At 42.2% G+C, this 24,510-nt stretch overlaps 1 protein-coding gene across 2 annotated transcripts; it reads left to right on the top strand.

Moving 5' to 3' along the window:
• Positions 1 to 3,313: 3,313 nt before the first annotated feature.
• GINM1 (glycoprotein integral membrane 1) lies at positions 3,314 to 22,572 on the top strand. 2 transcript variants are annotated; one of them, XM_030500196.1, is made up of 8 exons: positions 3,314 to 3,498; positions 12,577 to 12,636; positions 12,806 to 12,902; positions 15,070 to 15,221; positions 17,138 to 17,294; positions 18,061 to 18,191; positions 19,732 to 19,895; positions 21,657 to 22,572. In XM_030500196.1, exons 1-8 carry the CDS (start codon positions 3,373 to 3,375, stop codon positions 21,763 to 21,765), a joined length of 996 nt encoding a protein of 331 aa, XP_030356056.1. In that variant the 5' UTR covers positions 3,314 to 3,372; the 3' UTR covers positions 21,766 to 22,572. The 2 variants fall into 2 exon arrangements, with proteins under 2 accessions (XP_030356056.1, XP_030356058.1); XM_030500198.1 differs by lacking the exon at positions 3,314 to 3,498 and adding an exon at positions 3,789 to 8,882.
• The last annotated feature ends 1,938 nt before the right edge of the window (positions 22,573 to 24,510 follow it).

Genomic DNA, 24,510 nt, shown 5'->3' with positions numbered 1-24,510 from the left:
GCCTGGCACAGAGAGCTTCCGCTTGAGGCTGTGCTGCCTTTGCCTCTTTCCAAATCACGCTCTGGTACTCACTCGTCACACAATGAGTCAATTCAAGTCACTAATCTGTTGGAAAACAATTTATTTCTTATTGCTGAATTTATTTTCTGCCAGATTAGTGACCGGAATTGACTCAACCTACAGTGAGGGAACCAGGGAAGGGGAAAGGGGACAGCAGGGATGCACAGCTGGGAGTTACAGAGGCGCATGTAGGATTGGTAAGAGCAGGATCTCTCCTTTAAGTAGCAATAAAAGTAATATGCGATCATCACATTATATTACCCCACCTTTATAAATAGCCAAGCAGGGAATTTACCCCGTTTCCATCACTATTCTGCTGCGCGATGGTCCTGGGGCCAAGATGTACGCTGCAGAAAGTTGTGTTCTGCCTCCACACCGTACTAGTTTTCAAAGCTGTTTGTGCTATCATGTGTTTTAGAGTGCTATATTGGTTTTGTGACTCTCTACATCAATCCTAAATTGATTCAAGGCTGGTTTTAAGCTATCCTGTACGACAGTTATCGATGGAAGAAAGCACTATAGCACACATTACATTTTTTACTTTGAACCTTTAAGAGGGATGTGCATCAGTTTTATACAAGCCTGTGCTGACTGAAGTTTAACTATTAACTTGCTACTTTAAGAACTCTTACTTTGCACTTCAGTAAGAAAGCATACCACTAACTTAGGCCAGGCTTTTACCACTCTTTTTAGACATAAAAGAAATTAAATCATAATTTCATCATTCCTTATACTGGCTCTTGCCTTCTAATAACCCATACCTATAGGGAAGGTTCAGAGAAGAAATGACTTTTCGAGATCACTTTAAAAAGAATCATCACTTTCAACACAAATATAAAACCACTTCTGGTTTTATACAACACTTCTGGCACCCTCTGCAGTTCAAGCAGTAGTCAATCTCCGTTCAAAATACTTTAAAATGTTACATATTTGAATAGTTGTAAATGTCAGGACATGTTCACCAGCAAACTACAGGAGTCTAGGAGGTATGTGAGCTAAAAGGGAAGCCTTCTTATGCTCCCAGCCTGTCCTGGCACTGAGTAGTTATTCAATCACCCAAGAACAGATCCCTTGTGGAACTGGTCACAACTTATTCAGCTATTGTGAGGAATTTTACCATTTACGTCAAGTAAAAACATTATAGCATCTGTTGTGCTGCACAACTAATGAAAGCTTTGAAATCTGGGGAAAACAGAAGTATGTTGAAAGCATTTTCAGTGCATAATTGTCACAGTTTTAATGAAGTTCCAGGAGAATAAAAATGAAGGAACAAAGAGGATTGAAGAAAAGGGAGTGCAAAAGACTGGGAGAAAAAGGAAAGGACGATGGAAACAAAAGCACAAAGAAAACATTACTTGATAGATGGTTTACAAGGAAACCTGTAAAAGGGGACAGACAAAAAGGAACAGGCATTTATGTCCTCTTCCATTTCAGTGAGATACTGAATTCCTCAAGGTCAGCTGAGAACCCAGCCTGAACTTTGCTGCATCTATAAATTCTGTAGGTCAGGAACCCTTGCTTCCCAGGATTTTTATATACTCTGATACCATTAATTATGATGCATCTGGTACCTTCTGTAAATATTTTAATCATGAATCTCATACGCAAAACACTGTAGTATTGCAGCTTGCTTTTGCTCATCTAGAATTCACCAGTCCTGTTGGGAGGTAACCCCTGTTCTGATTTACACATAGACTGCAACTCACCGTTAGGAATTTAGGTAATTTAAACTGCCTCCCACCAGCACATGCAAATGACTGCAAGTACCAACAAGAGCTGCATTCTTGTAGCTGCCACCATATCCTTGAAAATTCTTACTCATCCCTTATGAGATTCAGCAAAAGGTCTTGTTGGGGAGCTGGCTTACCATGAGGTTTTCTGCCTTGTGAGACTGCACAGTGAGCAGACCTCTTAACTATTTCTGTCAGTTTATCAAACACAACAGATTAGAATAATCTTAAGGACAGGTCTAAGAGAAACTAGGTAAACTACGTAAACAGAGGTGGTGGAAATGAAGACACAATAGATGCTATCCCTTCTCCATTACCAACTTGTGTAATTACAAAGAAGGCAGTTAATCAGCTTTATTTTTCCTAATCTCTAAAGTAGTACTATCTACTGATAATAAATGTGTTTAGGAATGATATATTTGAGGTTTTCATGTAACATGTATGACACAATATATGACTTCACTGAAAACATACACTTCACAATATATGACTCTCTTAGGCCTCATTTTCCAATGCTTTCTATCTTGTGGCAGATGTTTGCACTGCTGTCTCATGAATGAAACTGCAATGAAATACTAAGTTTCTGTGGGTCTTACGATTTATGTTCACTGTCAACCAAGTGGGAGTCATAGAGTGATATAAAATCAGACTACAGACTGCTGCAACAAGGCAGCTTATTTACTGCCCTGCCCTGGCTATAGTAAAACCTCCCCAGACACGTTGTAGAGATGTTTGCCACCTTTACCATTAGAAAGTCTGCTAACAGACAATGGCAATCCTTCTTAAAGCACTTTTAATCTTCATACCCACCGAGTACTTGGAGATCCAGATTGTTTCCTTTCCTCTTTGCCTGGTACTTCCATGGCTTTGACTGCCACTGTTAAACTTCCCTGTGTTCTCTTCTCTACGCTGAAGACATCCAGCTCTTTAAAACTTCATCTTGTCCTTTTTTTACTTTCGGATAACTCTCTCTACTACCCCCTGGGCACGCTGAGCGCTTTTGCTTTAAAGAAACCTTTCTTGACATGTGGTGCTTAGAACTCAGGTTGGCATTGCTCTGGCCATATATAACCCTTGCTGATGGTGGACAACCGCAGGTGTCTTCGGGGAGCGAAGGAAGTAGATCAGTTTGACGAGTGTACATTGGGTATTTCATATAGAGTATTAATTATTAACATTAGCTATATGAGTAATTATTATACAAAGTGCTTTCAAAGGCTGTAATCACCTATTAATGGTAACGAGCCATTTGTAGGAGCAAGCACACGTCTCCACACATGCCCAGGGTGCTGAGGCGCTGGCACAGGGTGCCCAGAGAAGCTGTGGCTGCCCCATCCCTGGCAGTGCTCAAGGCCAGGTTGGACAGAGGGGCTTGGAGCAACCTGCTCTAGTGGAAGGTGTCCCTGCCCATGGCAGGGGGCTGGAACTAGACGAGCTTTAATGTTACGCGGGCAGGCACGGAGGGAGGGAGGGAGGCGGCGGGAGGGGGCCAGGCACCGCCTCTCCATCTTCCTCCCGGTCCCGCCCCGCCTCGCCTCTGCCGCCGCTTGTTGATGTTTCACTTTGTTTTAATTCCCGCAAGATGGAGGCGGCGTTGGGACGGCCGGAGCTGCTGCTGCCGTCGCCGCTGCTGCTGCTGCCGCTGGCCGCCGCGCTGCTGGGCCCCGCCGCGCCGCCGGGCCCCGCCGCGCCGCCGCAGCTGGGCCAGGTACCGACGGGGCCGGGGCGCGGCGGGGCCGGTCCCTATCCTTCTCCCTGTTCCTGCCCCTCTCCCTGTTCCTGCCCCTCTCCCTGTCCCGCCGAGGGGCGAGCCGGACCGTGCCGGGGCGCAGGCGGCTCCGGGGCGGCCGTGAGCGGCTCGGCCGCCGGCTGACACGGCGGGGCGGGTGGCATCGCCGCCGCTGGGGGAGCGGGCACAGCCGGTGGCACCGGCGGGCGGTGCGCCGGTACGAGGGGTTTTTCCGGCCGTAGCGCTCGGCAGGCTGAGGTGTGTTACCCCTGCTTACAGTGCTGGACCTGCCGCTCGAGTGCATTTCGGTCTAAATGTGCGAAAATGTTACTAAAGGACAAAATTATGCATCTGCCACAAACCCGGTTACTGTGCGTGTAATTTCCCCCCTCCGTTTAATGACTTATATAGGATTTGATGTGCTAAATAATATTTGACAGGTTGCGGGGGGAGATTGTTACTTCTGTGCCATGTAGATGTATTTACTTTGTATTCTTATGCTTGTCTACCCACGTCTGGATATTTCAGTGCTATTGAAGTATGCACTGCCTTAGGTCCACGCTTGCTCTTAGTGATTTCTGTACTCAAATTGAACCAAGAAAAGGGTTACGATGTATTGGTATATTATGGGGCATCATGCTCTGGTTTTTTGCTCCAGTACCTAAGTGGTATCTTGGTGAGATTAGTTTTAAATTAGGTTTGGTGGCTTTTTAAAAAAGTGGAAGGAATTTTTTTGGGTACTGCTTAGGAGGTAGCCTCAGTGGGAATAAAAAAATGTGCTGTGGTACTGGTGATCTTTAACCTCTAGAATTACTGAGGAGAAGTGAATGCTTAGATTTGTACTTGAATCATGACTGAATACATCCTCTAATTGTTGTAATAGTGAACTCCTGAAGTGTGAGGTCGCAAAGAGGGAAGAGCTGGTTTGGGTTTGTAGTCGCTTGTCTAACCAGTGTGACGTTGCTGTCATGTGAATAAATTTACTATGGTTTTGGGTTTTGTTGTCGCTGATGTTTAGTGGTTTTTGTTTTTATTTAAGTAAAATGTTTCCAAGAAAGCCTGACAGAGGCCCTGCACTGGCACATCCTGTGTTCCAAAGCAGGATTCCTGGGTTTACTTCCTGGTTTCTGCTTCTCTATAGGAATGTTTGAAGAGAGATTTGCTTAGCTCTGTTTTCAAAATGGGGATCTAGATCTTCGGACACCTGTAAAAGTGCCAAAGTGCTTGAAGTCAGGTGCACTAAAGAGAGCAGAGAGAGCTCAGCCCCCGGGTATTCTGCTTATCCCTCTGAGCAGGGGAGTGCTAGCTCAAATGTGCCAAAAGACACATGAAGTGACAATGGAGTATAGACCTGTCCTCTTGCTTGCCATCTACCCAGAGACTGTCTTCCACTGAATAGCATTAAAGTTGTTTGTCACAGCTGGCAGTTGTACAAGAAGTGGAGGCACATCTGCGCTTGCTATCTTTGGATCTGAAAGCACAAGTGAGCACAGCAGCACGGTGCCAGAGCAGTCCTGTGGAAAGCCAGCTTGGGGGCAGAAATAGAATAGGTATGGTTTAGACTGCTGATGGGGCTTGACTTAGTAACTGTGGTGTAATGCCTTGTGGGCATAGCTGTGCTGTTCATGGGTTGAGTTTGTCCATTTGTGTCATACTGCTTAGGTGATCTGTCAGCTCAGTTTTTGATGGTTGCAAGTGTTTGTGCTTTTTTAGCTTTATACTGGAGTGGTGGCATAAGTATATGCAGAAAAGCTCTTTCAATAGTCAAAAGGGAACACATGCATTTTTTTACTCTGGTGTTTTTTCTTTTTAAATCTCAAAAAAATAAAAACTCGTGTTTCCTCCTGCGCTATTTAATTTTGTACATACAGGATCATTTTGATGCAGAAGGCACAGTTCATCTTGAAAAAGTTTTGAGTAGCATTATTGCTGGGTTTTGAGCATGAGCTGGTTTATGGTGGCCTGGCAGGAACAGAACTGTCTGTTCCTACAGTGGGAGTAGGCAGAGCGAAAATGTCATACTGTCAGGTTGGCTTCAGAAGCTACACACTTAAGACATTGAGTATTGGGGTCAGAATAATCGTGATCTTTCCTCAGCATGGCCTGGGGCTGCAGACTGGTTGGGAGCAGGCTGCATCAACACTACAGCTTTTCTTTGAGTACCACGACTGTGCCCTTAACAATTCTGTGAGCCCACTGGCAGCACACTACTGATAGCTTCACGTTTTGTAGTTCTTGTACATGGCAGTAAAGTTCGCTTCCAAGGTGGTGACCGTGATGCGACAGAAACCATAGTGGAAGGACTGAGGGAAAAACTTTGAAACATTGGAATAATGTTTTGTAAGGCTGAAATGCTTTTGTTCAGCTCTGGAATGTGAATGCCTCAGTTCTTGTGCAATACTTGTCATTTCTTAAGATGTTTTGAAATCTAGACTTTATTTTGAACACCAGCATGTGTGTTTTCAGTTTTTTCTCTCTCCTGAAATTTAGATAAGCAAAACTGGGTTACAGATTGGTTGATAGTAGACAAAGTGGGGGTTTTTTAATAAAAAAAAGGTGGGGAATGATGCAGGAATACAACTGACCATGTTATTCTGGTGCAAGGTCAGGAATTCGGTTTTGTGTTTTAGAATATTTTTTTAATGTGCTGATAGGAACTGGCTAAAAGCACAGTGGGCCAAATGCTAATGCTTTGTTGTTTGCTTACTCTGTTTGCTTCTTGATTATTCAGGTTTAGCAATGTTCTTTCTACGTGGTGTGCTTGCCTACCAGATCGGTTTGGGTTTTAGTTTAGTTGCCTGAAAAACATTGTTTTAACATTATTCATTGGCTGCAAGAAACCTCTGTGAGGATGGATTATTTCACAACAGAAGAAAGTAATCTTCATCAATCATTTGAGTATGTGTGCAGTGAGTGTAATATATTTTAATCAAAGAACAAACTTGTCAATAGTGCCATGCTGAAACGTTTCTTTCATTGCTGTGTGCCAGTTTCTCTATTAACCGCCTGGCACATGTTCTGAACTTTGTGCCTAAAAGGTCTGACATCATCTTTCCATGTATATTTGATTAAATTAAAGCAGCATGATGCAATCATGTCCTGGTGATGTGGGACTAAGTATTCACCTTTTAAAACTCCTGATAAAATATTCATAGTATGAATTGATTTAATAGAGAGTAAGCAAAGGTGATTGATTCTAGCAACATATGTAGGGCAAAGGAAAGGATAGGCAATAATATACTGAGAATCATCGTAAAGCAAGGAAGGAATATGTGTGTTTGTTCAGAAAATTAAAGCAAAGCACTGTGTTATATTTTTATATTAACAAAGATAGTTCAGCTTTAGTTACTACAGCAAATACTGGATTTCATTATCTTACCCTAAATACTGTCACGCAGTTTAATAATGCCAGCTCTTACTGGAGAAGATTTTGTACTAAAATTGTGTAAAATGTGAGGGACTAATTCTTGTCCTGCAAGCTTGTCGGGTCAGACTTGTCAAGTCAAACCTGTACCATGGTTATTACTGAACTCAGTTATGCCTGACAGCATCCTACAACATAGCTTGGGTTTGAGTCTGATGAAAGAATTATGAGCAGCAGAGAATGGAACCAGTTGTCCATGTTAGTGCCAGAACTCAAACGGTGTGAGTTTGGGTGGTAGTTTCGTTTGTTCAAACACTTCTTTTCCCATAATCTCTTTTCAAGTTTAGAAACATGCTGTTCATTTTGTCTATACCTGCTTGGCAGCCTTCATTGGACTTTACATTTTCCTGTCACAAACTGTGTATCCCAGTAGTGCCTGTGTAATCGCTGCGAGGGAATTGTCTGTCTTTGGAGTCTCTGTACAGCTGGCCCTCTTGCAAAGCACTATGCCATCTGTTCCCAGTGCTGCCCACTCCACTTCCCACAGGCCTTCTAGTGCAGAAAGAGCCTTGTTTGGAGAGCCTCCATAAAGAACAGCTGTGCTTTAAGTGGGCTGGCTGCAAGTGCCTGAATCTAGACAGGGTTTATGCGACTCATGCAGTGGTGGAGGGCTTAACCATTACCCTGTACTGGGAGAAACTGTACAGCGCACCCTGTCAGGCACCCACTGCCCTTGGAAGAAGTTTTTCTGTGATTCTGTCATCAGATCTGTTTGAAGTTCCTGCGTGATCAGACCCAACGGCTTTGTCTTGTGCAGCATTTTTCATAAAAGGCTGAGATGAGGTGAAATGTTCTCTCTAGATTTGTGTGTCATTGCTATGGGGGTCTGAAAGAATCAATTAATATTACGTTTACCTTATGCCAGATGCTTTACATTCTTTGCTGCTATCTTTTCCCCATCTTGCTCTTCTGCAGCTACTGGGATTACACTGCTCCAGTTAACACTTCTGGGTTCCATTGTAGCACATGATAGAAGGGAAATGATTAGAAAATTGTCACTGCCTGCTTATCTCTATTGATCTAAGTTCACAAAAAATCACGAGTTCACTGTAATCTATGTCCCTGTTACTGCTGTTGCCTAGTTGTCCTAGAGCAGAATGTTACGCATTCGTGGTGGAAGTGCTGTCCTCTTTACAGGTACTGTGGCCATTACTGCTGTAAATGCCACTGCTGGAGCACTAAAACAGTGATGAGAAATCATAGGAATACTCAGGAGAGCCATCTACATCCTGTGACAGCATTAAGAATGATAGGACCATTTTCGGTGTGAACTGGAGTTGTGTTGAAGGCTTTCACCAGCACAGGAAGGGATAGAGTGCTGTGAATGATGGAATCGTGTCAGTGGTAAGCTGAAAGCACAGCCTGATGCCTAAGGACCTGAACTGCTTCTTGGGGCTGTCCTTTGAGTCTCACTCTCTCAAAGTGCAGTTCTCAGCTACTCCAGTGAATTACAGGACTGTCTGAAATTGATGTGAACTTTCATGATGTTGTAATACTGGAAACGTGTATTGTAAGTTGTACAGACAGTTTTTACACTCATGTTTCCAGCTTCTGCAGAACTCGACAGTGCAATATTATGGATTACTGCAGAGGACCTATGTCCTGTTCTCAGTGACTTCATTACTGTAGGATTGGCTTACTCTATCATGAACAGATAGCTTCTGAAGTGTGACTATAATGTAAAAAAGTCCTTAAAAACAACGGGTGTTAATCAGTAGGTATGCAGGTAGCCAGGAATGCCAAAAAACTGGAATACATCCAGGTCTGATCAGCAGAAATTCTGGCATCATAAGAAGCATGGCTTAAAATCTAAGACAGATAACCTTTTGGTTGGAAAATGACCCTGTCATTGGTGCTTCAGATGCATTTGTCAGATCAGCAGGAAAACTCTCTGACCACTGAGAGAAATCTCTTCTCAATGCCCCTTCTAGGGAAACAGGTGTTTATACTGGACACTCTTGAGGACTTCAATCCTAGCTATTACGTTAAATGAAAATTAACAAGTTACTTAAAGAACTGGAAGACTGTAAACTGAAAATATAAACCAGAATAACCATATAATCCCAGGATTGTAATCTATTCTGTCATCCTGTAATTTCCTCAAACCACTTACTTGCTTCTCATGTTGTAGGAATTCTGTATGTTAACAAAAGAAATAAATACCCTCTGACCTTTCAGCTCTCAGCTGTAGCACTGAGAGCTGTACGTCTTCTACATTGTCAAACTGTTAAACAGATTGTCAAAACCTTGTGTCATTACTTCCTAGGTTTTTCTCTTTTCTGGGAATTCAGAGGGCACAAAGGATGGATTTTCCAGGCAGTCCTAATAGCCCTTCGATTTTTAAGCCTCAAATGCAATTTGAGTTCTTTTACGCAGAAAGTGTTTTGTAATCTTTTTTCAACATCTACAGTGACTCACTGAGATTACAAGAAAAAGGAAATGACTGATAGCGTGTGACTGCTGAAAAAAAGGAAAATTCACCCTACTTTAGTATTTTTTATCAAATGCTTTCTTTGAAAATGAAGGGCATAGGGCAAGATAGATATGCTCGGCAACTGAGCATTAAATGTACAAAGTGAGCTATATATGCAATGATTATTTTTCTGCAAAACAGCTGTCAATTCTGTTGACATAGTATCCAAAAGCATGTAATGAATTCTGGTAGATACTTAAAATTTGCACTCGAAGAGCATATTACATGTTTAAGAGATGAAAATATGTCAATGGATCACTTCCGTGCTGTGCAGAGTTAACAAAAAATTAGATCCACAGCGTGCAGACAAGTAAGACAGCTTAACCGCTTGCTGCCTCTGCCAGTGAAAGAGCACAGCGCTCTCCCACACATCATCCTTCCCCTCGTTTACGCCGAGCCAGTGAGCCAGTTTAGCTCATTAAATTGGCAGGAAAACGTTCCCTTTTTTTCGCCAGACTATTTTTCTGTCAGTTGAAGAAGCAGGAGGAGCTGGACAAGCACAAGAGAAGCAAGAACGCAGCTGGGAGGAGGGAGCCCGGCTACTTGTTCTGATGGACACAGGCTGTTGGATTGGTCCTGCTGCATGGCCTGCCTGTCCTGTTCCAGTATCTTCCTTAAGGAGATGCCTGTCCTCACTGTTCATCTCAGGAGATGGTGGTGCATCTCCTGAATGGCACGGGTTCATAAACCTACTCAGTAACTTAGAGCAAGATTAATACTCCAGTACAGCAGCTACACCACGACCCTTGCAATTTTGTGTTCACGAGCAAGGGAGAACTCATAGTTTGTCATTTCCCATGACCAGTCTGTTCACATCCAGATCCAACAAATTCTACTGGTAAACTTCCCATATTCTGTACATCCATTCTCCTGAGTCATCGTACGTTCTTGTTTTGCCTCTTCACTAAGCAGTCGCACAAGACTTGATGCCAGTCTCGCTAAGAAACATTTCAAAATACATCTACAAATTCTGCTGCTAACAAGATAATCGGTTTTCAATTGTCTTGCCTTTAAACGTTCCTGAGCTGATACAGAAACATCTCAAGGACCAGAGGAAGACCAATTTTTTCCAGAAGTCAGAATCAACTATATTGATGTCATTCTGACAGACTTATTCTTAAAGTGCTCCACTCATGTCCAGAACTTTTACACTCTCTCAAACTATTTACTCTAGTACTCCGCTGCTTTTAACATTAAAGTTTTCCTAATGTCTAACTGAAGCTTCGTTGCTGCAGTTCATGAACAAGTTGTTCGTTACTCTTCATAGTATCTTCCCATGGAAAATAACAGTCCTCCAACTCAGTCTTCCTGGTTTTATGCTAATGGTCTCAGTTCACTTAATCCTTCCTTGGAGGCGAATTCCTCACTGCTCTTTTCCAGTGGCTTTCCACTGGTCTTTCCTGCAGTGCCTCACCCAAAACTCAACGGGTCCTGCTGGAGCCAATCTTCCTGACCCTACACACCCCATACCAAAATCTACATGAGGCAAAAACCACAAGATACATGCCAAACACAATGACAGGCCAGGCAGGATGACGCTGGTAAAGAGGAGGAACGGCTGAGGGAACTGGGGTTGTTCAGTCTGGAGAAGAGAAGGCTCAGGGGGGACCTTATCGCTCTCTACAACTACCTGAAAGGAGGTCGTAGTGAGGCAGGGGTCGGTCTCTTCTCCCAAGTAACGAGCGACAGGACAAGCGGTAACAGCCTCGAGCTGCACCAGGGGAGGTTTAGATTGGATATTAGGAACAATTTATTCACAGAGAGGGTGATCAGGTATTGGAACAGGCTGCCCAGGGCCAGTCGGTGGAATCGCAGTCCTGAAGCGTTCAAAACTGTGTAGATTGAGGCCCTCAGTGACATGGTTTAGCGGTGGCCTGGGCAGTGCTGGGGTAATAGTTGGACTTGAATGATTTTAAAGTCTTTTCCAACCTGGCTGATTCTATGGTCCTATTGGAAGCAGCTCCCAGGAAGGCAGAGCGCCATCCCAGCTCACCCACTTTCACCCACAGGAGGAAACGGGTGATGCCCAGCATTCCCCCTGTTAACGTAGTTCACGAACTGGGACGATATCATGCTATGTACTGTATATTTCAAGTATTTCCTGGTTGAAAATCTAGTCTTTTTATAAAAAATGCCAAACAAAAAGCCTTTTTATATATTTAAATTTTTATTTTATTAATTCTGAGCCGAGCTAAACTTTTTAATGAGACATGATTCGCTTTTTAGCTGTTAGTTGTGAAACCACGACTCAAACACAGAGCTGAAGGAGATGCTGAGGGTATGGAGAGGTTTTCCAGAGGAAAATGAAACATAATTAGAATCATTTAAGGCTCCCAAAAGGCAAATAGGGAGCTTAACATTATTTTTGAAGAAGTGACTCAGGAAAGCAGTGTGACAATTATTACTTTTGGCAATATCCAAGAGAGATTTGGCTTTTGTGTGGGTTTTGTCAGGGTCAGCCCTAGGGAGATTCAAGGTCCCATCTATAAAACAGCCCCTGACATTACAAGGGCGAAATGAGAGGATAGAATGAGTCAGTCAAGAAATTATAGCAATTAATAGGGCTTGAAAGAAAGCAGCAAATCCCCCTTACCTCTGAGTGTGGAGGTGTTCCATGTGGTATAATTTGGGAATGATAACCAAAGAAAAGAAACAGGATTACTGCTGACATTGACAAAACTGAGTGTTCTTTAGTATAGGCTAACGTGTATTAAATTGTACTTCATCTTGGAGACTGAGTGGAGTGCTTAAAGAACATTTACAGAGAATCTGATTTTTACGCTGTATTGTCTGTTATTTTTCAGCTCATACAAGACTTCTTTGCCATTATATCCATGTGAAACAAGTTCTCCTGAGAATTTAGCTTGATGATTATTATTCTATCTTTATTTAAAAAAACCCTTATACATAAGGGGTGCAGCTGTCATTCTTTCTCATCAATCCTCTTTATTAAAAAGAGGAGGAAAACCCCAAACCAACCCTTACATGAAACAAGTAAGCATATCTCTCCTTCTTCTGTCTGCTGGATGGAAAGCTTGGGAATGTGCTCTGGGGAGTTTATGTTATCATTCTGTCAGGACTGTGTGAAAATTGCCTGTGGCCTGCAGTGGCTGATGTGTTTCCTCAGAAACTTATGTCTCTTCTCACCCTTGTTTTCCAGGAAACGATTAGAGTCAATGTTATGATGTCGAAAAGCGATGGGGAATTTCACAGAGCACAGGTTTGTCCAGTTTTTCTGTTTATTCAGTGAGTTAATGTGCAGTAAAAGAGTCTGTGTGTGGATGCAAATACATTGTTTTCTCTGATGTCAGTGTGGTGTGTTCCTCTGAGAACAGAACTGTAGCATAGTGCCAGGAACCATACACTCATTCTCTCTGTCTGTCTTTCAGGTTGTTTTTAATATCACCTATGCTAATGGACAGGTATATCTAAATGATTTCCCTATGAAAAGCAGGGTTGCCCACGTAACATGTCAAACAGTAATATGTGAGTATTCCCTTTGTTTTTTTATTTCCTATCCCCTGGGGGTATTTGGCTTCCCTGTTATCTAAGCACCAAAGCTTACAGCGACTACATGTTCTTCATACTCTGCAAACCTGAGCGTCATAGAAGCAAATAATTTCCCAAGGTAGGGTAATTTGCTACCAAAATGGGTGGAAAAAACCAGACTGCCTGTTCTCGAGTCACACTGACCTTGCCTGTATAGGTAAATGGCCTAATCTGAAATCCAGACTCTGCCTATCTTTGCAAAGGAATGTTTTGCACTACAAGCTGGACAGTGTAAACAGAAGGATGCAACTCCACCCTGCTAATGGCTGTGTCCCTATGTTGGCTGGCATATATCCAAAAGGAGATCCAATAACAAAAGTATGAATTATTGTTAGGAAGATCTTTTAATTATCTCATTTCTGTGTATACTGGACAAACAAGTTTCTGCTGGATAGGCTGTTACAGCACAGATCCTGCAGTTTTGCTAGTGTCCTGCAGTGGTTACTGACTTTGAATTATCTTGACACTGCTATTTTTTCCACTGATTCAGTGCTACACATTTTGTGAAAGAACGGAAAGTCCTGTGATTTTTTGAGATGCACAGAGCATACTGTATAATTAATGAAACAAGTGCCATTATGCTCATTTGATTTAAGTTTCTGTTGTATTCAGAATGATCTCTTGATGGATCAGGTGCAGTTAGTCTCTAGCTTGGTTTCTGAGGTCATCCTCTCCTTACAATCAGACATTTACTTACAGAGTACTAATGCTTTTTCTAAATTGGTTCTCTGAGCCATGACCTTGTTTCTTGAACCCAAAATTCCCAAGCGTGTTCAATTATTAATTTGACACTCTTCTGCAGAGGAGAGCAAGTAATTAATTTCTCTTTTTCTGGGATAGTTGTGTTGCCATTGCTTCTATTTTTTTCTATCCTAGAAAAACAAGACAAAATGTCATTTACCTGCAAGATGACTGAGTCCAGAAAAAAAGATACGATTTTATTGACTAATTCTGAGAGCTACTGAGCACTCTACTGTAGTTCCTATTAATTTCCCAAATCATAGTTGTATAGCTTGCAATGACTGCAAGAATGAACATGAATCTGAAACAGTGAGAAAAATATATAATTGACGTAGGAGGTAGGAACCTGGAACTGTCTTATCTCCATGTTTGGGTCTGAGTCCTCAGCACAGTAACCTCTATCTATCTGTTACATTTATTAACTGTTTACTTATTAAATCCTCAACAATAGATTCAGATAATGTTTGTAAAACGCTAAAGGAATATTGAGATACTTGTTACCTGTTAACAGAGAGGAAGAACAGTCCTGAATGTGTATAAAAATAAACTTGAGCTAAATATTCATGCTCAGAGATTTGTTACCTCCACCACTCCTGCACTGATGCAGCACTGCAGTTCTACTGTGCCCTCACCTGTAGTAGAGGTACGGTAGCTGGGAGAAGGGTACCAAGTCTATGCAGAAACAGCAGTGATTGAAAGGCAGTTTTAGTGTGTATGGGAGGGACCACAAAAAACATGTATGAGGGAACTTGCCTTGAGTAGTATATTAGGTGTGCGTGGAAAAGAGCATGTTTGTATTGAGAGGAAGGGAAATGTTGTGCGAATCAAGATGTTTACACAGGTGGCTGACTGGGCTGTGGCATTACTCTTATAAACTTGTTTGGACAACTTAAATAGGAATGCATCAATAGCAAAGCCAAGGAGTGCTGCTTAGAATGCTTAAATGCAAACCTCAAAGGCAGGGATGCGATGTTGTTTGCAAGCTTCCTCAGTCTGGGGATCGGACAGTGCTGCTGTTGTCTGCTGTGTTGGATCATGAGAGCTGCTCCAAGTTTCATTTGGTAAAAAATCATGGCATCTGTTTTACCTGTTGCCCAGATTACTACAGTTTATAACAGCAGTTTATTGGAAGTGTTAAGGACATCAGCATAGTACAGACTTCTGTACAACTGTTCAGGCATCTCTGGTTGGATGCTAGTGGTTCTCTGTAGTTGTAATGACTTTTTCATTCAAATGCTACATGTGCCTTTGCATCTAGGTCAGAGTTGCAACTGTTTGCCCCGTGGTTGTATACTGCTTTCTGCTTACTGCTTTCTGGTTGGGATGTTTTCTCTTTGAAAACTGTGACATTGTGTGTTAACAGTGGAGAACAGAAACTTGGATAACTTACCAGGTCAGCAGCGCCTGGGAACCGTCAGCGTTCGCATCATGGTTCACAAGTGGCCTTTGGCATCCAATTCTGATTTGCAGCTGATTGTCATTCAGGAAGAAGTGACAGAAATTGATGGAAAACAGGTAAAAAACCCCCCAACATTCTGCTTGGTTTTAATTTATGAGAGGCAAGTAGTTACCAACAATTCAAAGGTTTACATGTGTCTGGCTGGTGGTTAGAGCACAAAGTACATAAGCTAATGCTGGCTAGCACAGTAGTGAGGGAGGTAATACCAACCTAATTTACTTGTGTAGTAGTGAGGGTGATTCATGAGGAGTCTTCAAGTTTTAATGCTTCTATTTGTATTTTAATAATTTAATTATTTATAATTTAATAAGTGTTAGAACATCACTGTCCCGTGCTCTTTCAGCACAGGCACATATGCAAAGTCAGACTCACAAGCAATACTTCATTTACAAATAATGTACAAAATAAACAAACGGGGCATGGGCTCGTTATTAGTCCTGAGGTTTTCCCCACTTTTTATCCCAAGCTAACAAAGGGTTTCAGGTATATAGCATGGGGAACAGCTTACAGGAACACACTCTTATGGCAGGTGGGCTTGTTGTGAAAGCCCACAATATCTGAGAGCTTAGCCCTGGAATATTTTGCATGTAAGATAATTAATTCATTTGGATAAAAATCTTAATAATGAACATTGATTTTGAGATGAACAGGAAAACCCCCTACATTCTATCAGTATTTGCACAAATACCAGCGAACATGAGGGGTTACAGTGCCAGCTGAGATTGAAATGTGCAGAACTGAGTTCTCAAAATCACCAATAAAGTATAGTTATTTTTCCAGCCAGAGAGGTTCTGAAGAGAAGAGACAGCTGCTGAACCAGCAAAAGTGTCATATTTTTGGTTCAGTATATGTCTGCATCTTACACGTGGCCAGGCTCTTTTGAAGCTGCCGTATGTTCTGCTGCCTTTTTTTGTAACAGGAGAATGATGATAATACTGCTGGGTCCTTCATGAATTGCACGCTCAGCATGGCGTGTTTTTAACAGGGATCTGCATAGTGTCAAATTTTCACTCTGTTAATGAAAAATCCCACTGAGAACTTTGAAGCTTTTCTAATGAAGTGTTTATCCCACTTCTAGGAGGCTAATATATCCTTGGTTTGATTCAGTAGTTACACAATCTCAAATTAGAGGCACATCTCAAACTAGGCATCACAATGCATTTCAGATCTTCACAGGGACCTGGCAAGAGCAACCAGAAAGCTACCGCGGTTTCCTTAATTGTTTAAATCAAAAGTTTTCCATCTTATTAGATACCAGCTGACAGTAATGATCATCTGCTTCTGCACATTGTTCTCTGTGTGTGTGAAGCAAAAGGAGATTGTTCTGAAAGCATGAGTGAAGCTATCACATGCTCCATTCCTCTTTTGTTAGTTACATTTCTATGTAGCAGTTATAATTATGATCATAAACACTCTGGATTTCTGTCAGTTCTTGGCCTCACAATGCAGTTACTGAATGTAGCATGAGTTATGCTGAATATGTTCTATATAAGCAATGCTTGCAGTGATTAAGTGAAATGGGTCCAGTGTATCACTGGAAAAGGAGGAAAACACATACTCTTTTGGTTGTTGGAAAAAATCAACACTGCTACAAAAGCAGAACTGTCAGACTTGCCTCAGCAACACTTTCAATGTTTGCAAGTGCTCTTTCACTACATACTTGAGTTTTCCATGCCCTAAAATGCCTCCCTGAAAGAGGATCATAAAGAGCTACGTTAAGACTTGAGTAAAAGCCCATGGAGCAACTACCACATGCTTGTGCAGAGAGAGAGACTCAATCTGTTCAGCACATTTTCTAATGTGGTATTATCTATAAAGTGAGTGGTATATATAATATGAATCAGTATTTTTTTAACATCCCTATGTCTAAATGTTAATGGCCTGGAGTTTTATGTGATGCATTGGTTTTCTTCGCCAGCCTACTTCACTCTTACTTTAAACTCAGCAATATCAACGTTTGTATCTCTCGTAGGTTCAGCAAGAAGAAGTAACAGAAATAGATATTTTAGTAAAGGACCTGAGAGTACTTAGACATTCAAACTACACTGTCCCTTTGAAAGAGAGCATGCTGTATTCCATCCCAAGGGACAACGACATGTTATTTACACTTCCCAGCCTCTCAGGAAAAGGTATCGCTCTTAGCTGTTGCGTAATATTTTTTTATCCATGGTTATGTATTCCTTTACAAGGGCAAAGAACATCATTATTTCCTGTGTTTTACATAGTGGAACAGTTTCTTCATTTGACATGGAAATGTTTTGTTTAACGAGTTTGGTTTTGGTTTTTGTTAAAACATCTAAATTCAACTCTTCTACGTTTAGGTATTTTGTTTGTTTTCAAATCTGTTCTCCTTTGAAGCACTTGGTACTTGTCAGTCTGCAACCCAGACATCTCACAGGAATAAATTTCTCTCTCAGAGCTGTGATGGAAGTTTCTCTAAAGCTCCTCCTTTTTCCTGAGAATGAAAGAGAAAACTGGAGAGGAAATACCTGTCTGGGTCACTTCCAAACCAGAGAATAATTTTATGTTATTAAACTTGAGTATCTTAAAAGCAAGAGTAGTTATTTGATGCCTTAATCTTATTTCAGTTCTGTTTAATTAAAAACTCTCCGGGATTTCACAGGAGATGAAATATTTTGATCTAGTTCTTCACTTTTTAATCTGGCGGCAGCTGAAATTGAAGCTGAATTTAAGGGGACAGCTGAGGCTGCACTCAACACTGCTGCTTAGCAAGTTCACTACTCAAGTAAACAAAAAAGTCAGCCTTCTGTGTTCTTGCTATAAATGTGTGAGAAATGTACCATAAGTACAGAAATGCAGCATGTCTTTGGCTTCCTGAGCAGTGAGTCAAATAAAAAACAAGCTCCCCACTGAACTCTAGCTTTTCTTCTTCAGATATTCAAGACCCACTGCAAACTACCAGTCAGTACCTCATCCGGCAAGTGGAAACCACAGTAGATGAAGAGGCATTACCTGGCAAGTTACCAGAGACCCCTCTCAGGATAGAACCTCCATCTTCTTACAAGGTAGTTTTGTTGTTTGTTTGAATTATTAGTATAAACCTTTAAAGAGTGGTTTAAAAAGGAGAAGCAGGGGTTTTCCCCTCCCTCCCTCCCTCCCTCCCTCCCTCTTTTTTGTCCCCTGTTTCCCAAGGGATGAAATACATACAGCTTGGTGACATTCCTAGGAGGAAAAGTTGTAGTAACATGCTGCAGATAAAGCTGAATGTTATCCAGTATTGCAGTTTGAGGGAATGAACTTCCTTCCCCATCTTCAATTTTCTCTACAGCAACATATGTAAATATTACGTTTTCCTCTCCTTTGTGGATGTTTACAGAACAAAGTAAACAAACCCAGCATTGTTAGGATTTAAATAGTGAATCTTCCTCGTGTGAAGACCAAACGCAACATCCATTTGAAGATGGTAAGAAGGTGTATAACATTCCTAGGCCTTTGTCTTTCATCCTTTATTTTTAATTTGGGAAAAAAAAAAACAAAAAACCAAACCAAAACCAAAACCCCAACCAAAAACCAGCATAATAAGTAATAGCTCATTTCTGTAATTGCCATTCCTGCTTAACCTAGTATTTTGACTTCTCAGAGTACTGCTTTACTGCTTTATATTCATTAAAGACCAGGATTTTCTATTGTGTGAAGTATCTGGCAGTATCTTCCAGATGTTTACTTCCTTTACTACTTTATGTTTACTTCCACAGAAGGCTAAGGAATCCCCACAGCCGGCCACTAAGAAAAACAGACTTTTACAGACACTCTAGTAAACTTAAAAAACCCTGACAAAATCACCCAAAACAAACCCGAAAAAACAACAAACAAAACACTTCCTAAATTACCCCTTAGCAGTGAGGAAATGTGGGATGTTTCTACTTCAGAATCCAGCAATGTTCTGACCTCATAGATATTCATGACACAAGAGTTGTGATATTTATACCAAGCAAAGCCTTCATACTGTTTCAAGTATCATGTAGCTTTAAGTCAGTTTTACCCCTCTGGGAGATGGGCCATTGCTCTCACCCATTGTAAGAAACACAGCAACATCTTGAGAAGTTTCAGTTCCAGATGAGGTAAGGACAGGCGTCATGGCCTTCTCTGTGGTTTAAAGAAAACACTTTATAACCTCCTGCTGAGCCAGGAGGGCCAGAACAGTAGGTTGAAAGTTACAGAGAGGCTAGAGAAGGTGCTGCCCCTCTCCCAGGCTGCCAGTAACCCTTTCCCTGCTGTACACTGCCATGGTATCGCAGCTTCTCTACACCTAGGCCACATTGCTCACCCTTCACCTGCTCTGTTCAAGTGTCCTTTATTTTCCAAAGTGGCCTTTCCTCTCAGAGAACTCTGCCAGGATGAGCAGAGAATTAAACCTTCGCCTGTTCCAAACCTCGCAGAAGAGCTGTGAGTCACCAGTCAGTTCCATCCTGCTTGTATGTATGTTTAAGCATACATAAATTCCAGTAAAACTATCACCACAAAATGCAATTCACCAGTATCTACAAAACCTGCACTTGCTGTGTTTTGCAGCCTGTCTTTTTATTTTTACCTGTTTGGTTGTAGGTGATGTGCCAATGGGTGGAAGATTTGAGGAAAGTGTTGTGCAGATTCTGGTTGCAATCTCTACCCATCTTCTTCAGTTTGATGGAAGTCATTGTAGTAGGAGTTGTTGGAGCAGCTCTTATTCTCAAAGTTTTAAAGGTGATCCTCCCTTCCTGTGAAAACAAGTAAGTCATTTTTGCTTCTCTGATGAAGGCAAATCACTAACTAACAAAATAAGAATCTTTAAAGCAGCAGCCCCATTCTGTATGAAGATGGTGGCAACAATTCAGTGAAAAGGCTGCCAGTAACTTTCCATTCCAGGTGACCTGTTGACACATAGACATTTTGGAGGAATATGGGAAAATCTTTCATTGGAGACATCTTTAGCCTGGCTGTCAGACTGCCAGTTTTTTATCAAGTCTTCTAAGGACTATGTTGTGAGCACCATTAACATATCGCTGGGAGAGGAGGGGAGAAGCTAGAACTAAACAATTCCAACAGTTCTACTGTGTTGGAGTTGTTGTAGTTGTTATGGAAGGCCTCAAATTTGGCTTTGCAAATTTGTATGGGAATTCTCCAAGGAGGAGCTACCTATGCAGGCAGCTTACAAGCCATTTCCATTGGTGGCAAAAGGTCATCAATAAAGCTTATGGACTGCAGATAGCTTTATTCACTCAGTTGGTGTGTTACCAGCAGTAGGAATATTTTTCAGAGGAGCGAGCTCTGCAAACAAGAGGTGGAAAGATGAATTAGTAACGGCAGCTAAGAAATCAGTATAGATTTAGTGCTGGAATGGGCAAGTGTGTACATTTTAAGGCAAACCAAGTCAATTCTGGAAGGCCTAACCCTTGGAACCGTATATTCTTTTCAGGACCCACAAGCACAGCTGATGTCTTTGAATGCAACTGACCAGCTGTGCTTCTGAATGGCCCTGAGTGCAGTTAATTTATGTATCACCCCAGGGATAGGAGTGGCCTTAGTCCTTCTGACAGAGCTAGAAAAATGGAGGGTTGGAAGATCAGGAAGGTTAGAAACTGCAGTGACAGAAGAGACCATGCTTCCCCCTGACATTTCACACGCTGTCAGGAGTACTTCTAAGTTGTTAGAGCAGGAAGAGTCAAGAAACACTTTGTACCCCCCCAGCAGTAAGTAGCTTAACACTGCCATGTGTGAAACTTTGAACTAAGAACTAGGGATAAAAACCAGAATCTAATCCCCATAAACTGTTCAGCAAAGTGTCCATGGCTGAGGTGAGTACAGAGCAGAGGGACCAGCCTGCAGTGATTTCCAGTTGGGAACCTGCGGCTTGTGCATGGCTTGTCAGAGCATTTCAAGTAACTGTTACACTGGAAAGATGGTGTGTCCCCCTTTTTTAAAACAAACAAAAAAACCCCACAAGCCCACCCCCACTCAAACCCACACTGTCATTTTCTTGCTACCTCTGTAAAGTGGTCCTGTAAAATGTGGTAAAGGTTTAATTCATGACTGTAAACCACTAAGAATGAGCAGAAGGTCTCATTTGGTGAATGACACAGTTGCAGATGTGTATCAAGACCTTGTCCCAAGTCTGTGATGCCATTCTACAGTGCACTGATAAAACTAGAAGCTTTGGCTAGAGAATTAGGTGCAAGAGCCTGACAAAGTAGCTCCTGATGGCAGACAGCTATGAAGCTGCTATGAAATTGAGCCTATAGAGCCCACACTGCTGGTATTTCAGATGTAGAAGCTGGTTGAAGGGACCTCTCTGAAACCACAGCTAGTTCATTTTGGAACCAGTTTTGTATCACATTTTCATTCTACTTTTATAAAAGATGTATCATGAGGGTAATACTGCCTTGATGCATCGATTTAAAGTAAGTTTAAGGAGCTTAAGAGTAAACCTAATTTTTAGGACATAGAATTGTTTTGTATAATGTTTTCTAATGCCAGGTAATCTTACCTTTCAGAGGCACCCTTCTCCTGGATCAGGTCAGCTTTGTACCGGTGATTACCATCAGCTTGCCTTCAGATCTTCCAGACAGGAAAAATAACTTAGACGAGAAGACATGTACTTAATCCCACGTTTGCTTTGGAGTTACTGTTTTTTAAAAGCATATTTTTAGTTGATCTGAAATTTGGCACTTGATCTTAATACCATGTTTGTTTCCTACCAAGAAAACTCAGTCAGTTGATAAATTGGCAAAGGGACAGTGAGGCCGAGGCCCAAAGCTGACTTCCCTGTGCCTCTCCATTAAAATACAGCTTTTTCAGAAGCTTCAAAATAAAGCAGCTTCCCACCCTGAGGGCTACCATTGGTTTTAACTTCTGTGAAGTCGCTTTTCCACACGTCAGACAGGACGCTGGCTGCCTTCATGCCCATCCATAAAGCAGGGCAGCTATCCTGAGTACCGAGGTGCTAAAAATTCAGGGTGTCCTGAAGCCTCCCGATAGCATTCCTCAGAAAAGGACAAAGGAGTATCGCAAACATCAGCTGTGCCTGCAAGCCTAAACAAAGCTGCCCAACCTGGTGTCAAGTCTCTTAGGGTTGAGTGTGCCTTGCAAGGAGAATACCACTACAAACCCCTTGTGTCACTTAAGTAATTTGACGTTTTAAATATGCAAACCAAATTTTAAAGGCGGATTTATATTTTAAGCACTTTACACTTTTATGGCCCCTTCCACTCCTAGAAACTGTTGGCACTTGTAAAGAATGTGCTTTTTGTATCTGTGGCAGCAGTACTACGCGAAGTCTCAAGAGAGAAAAGGAAACTCTACAAGCTCCTATGACAGCAGTGGCTTACCACTGCTGCGTAGGCCCGGTCTGCCCCTGCCCATTTGTACTGCTGTTGTTTTTCAAATAAACACTTAAATTGTTTATCAGACTGTGTTCCTGTGTGCAGCTCTTATTTATCTATGCAATCCAGTGGTTTGCCACATGTGTCAAGATGTGGGACACTATTTGAGTTTTAACTTTTGTTGTTTCTTGCTTACAAAACAATGTTTGTCAAAAGAATGACGAGGGAGGAAAAAAAGAACATTAACTACTGGCATAAGACTGAGCAGAGTTATCACTTGAGTGATTGAAATTTCTCCAGGTTTAGCTTAAGTTGTTCAGTGAGGGAGAAAAGCTAGGATTTCACACCACACACACACCACACACATATGCACACATCTCTCCCCCCGTAAGGAAAGGTCATCCGAAGTGTAATGAGTTCTCTAAGTTATTCAGCTGTTTGTCCTACAGCTGGTGTGCGACAGGAACAACTCGAGCTGTCTCTAACCTGGCAGCACTGCTGGGTAGAAGAAACATTTCTAATGCTGACTGGCCTTGCTAAAATCCGAACAGACGCCAGCACCCAGCAGTGCAGCTGTGGTGTGCATCAGCCCAAGGTAAACAGGCACTGCTCAACTTCCTCCCTAAAAAGAAATCTATTTTTTGGTGTAGTACCTTGGGGTTTGTATTTACATTTACTTCCTCAAGCTCAGTGTGCTTGGGGAGGGCAGGATCCCCCACATTGGCCAGGTTTAGCTGAGTGAGGATGGTAGAAGTGGGGGATGTGTCATAACTGGCTGGGTGCTTTGGAGCCATAAAACCCTGGAGCAAGGCAGCTGCTCTGCTGATCTGGCATGAATGGCAATGCCCAACATCCCCGGAGCGCCAGGTAGGGCTTTCCAGGGCATATCACCAGAGAGCTACCTACCATCATGGTAAGGTAACCACACAAGACAGAGATGATGCCAGAGCTACAGAGGCATCTGAATAAAGAATGCAGTTCAGTGAAAGCACACACGTGACAGAGCGGCTGTTGTCATCCATGGCTAAACAGTAAACAGCTGAGACTCTAGCAGAAGAATGGTGACTGCACAGACAACAGCAAGTCTTCAAACAGTTGCAGACAAAGTCCTCTGTATGTGGAAATCAACGTTCTTTCCACATTATGCACACAGCCCTGGCCCCTTCATTAACATAGTTAAAAATAGAAGCAATGAAGACACAAGGCTGAAGTTTAGCTTCTTGGGGGAGGAGGGAACCAGGGTGGACACGGAACAGCAGTTCCTCCTTACAGCACGAGCACAATGTGAGCCGAACTGCAGATCAAAATGCAGCAGCTGTTGCAGACTCTGCTCTTTGCATCCCTACTTTTGAAACCGTAAACCAAGCATCTGCACAGCAACAAGGAGATTTCACTCTATGCTAAACAGCTGCAACATAAATGAGTGGTTAAGGCTGAAAAAGCATTGGTAGCACTTCACAACTTGGCTGATTTCCATGAACTAAGTCATCCTCTTATTTATTGGTGTTCCACAAAGCTACTAAAGCACGAGGAAAGAAACACTACATCTGGTTAACAAAATTAAATATATAAAACCCAGTGCAAATCTTTAATGCAGTAATTGCCAGACAACACTGCTATGCTGTAACACTGCACTGCTATGCTACGGAGCTGGAGCTACCAAGTCTTAAAAGCACTAGTCTTCTTGCTTCATGCACGTTTTCCGGAGTCACACAATCCTCCTGCCTTTCAGGAGTGCTGCTTGGAGCTGGGACCACACTGAGCCATTTTGTAAGCCAGCTTAAGAACTCCTTACCGCAACTAAGAGTTAAGAAAGGACAACTGTCCTGCATGCCAGTCACGGTAGGTCTTGTTTTCCCAGCACAGGAGCTGACAAGGATCCAAGGTACCAGCTAGGGAAAAGGAAGAGGGAGAAATACGACACACATGACAAGTGACTGTCCCCACCCCCAAAACCCAACAACTATCCAAAACCCTTGACTCTGTTAGGATAGCATCAGGCTTTTAGGAAAAGCAACACCTTTCA

Source organism: Strigops habroptila, chromosome 10 (assembly GCF_004027225.2).
Source record: "Strigops habroptila isolate Jane chromosome 10, bStrHab1.2.pri, whole genome shotgun sequence".
Taxonomy (NCBI): domain Eukaryota; kingdom Metazoa; phylum Chordata; class Aves; order Psittaciformes; family Psittacidae; genus Strigops; species Strigops habroptila.
The sequence above is the reverse complement of the archived record's forward strand: the minus strand, read 5'-3'. Positions and strand labels throughout refer to the sequence as shown.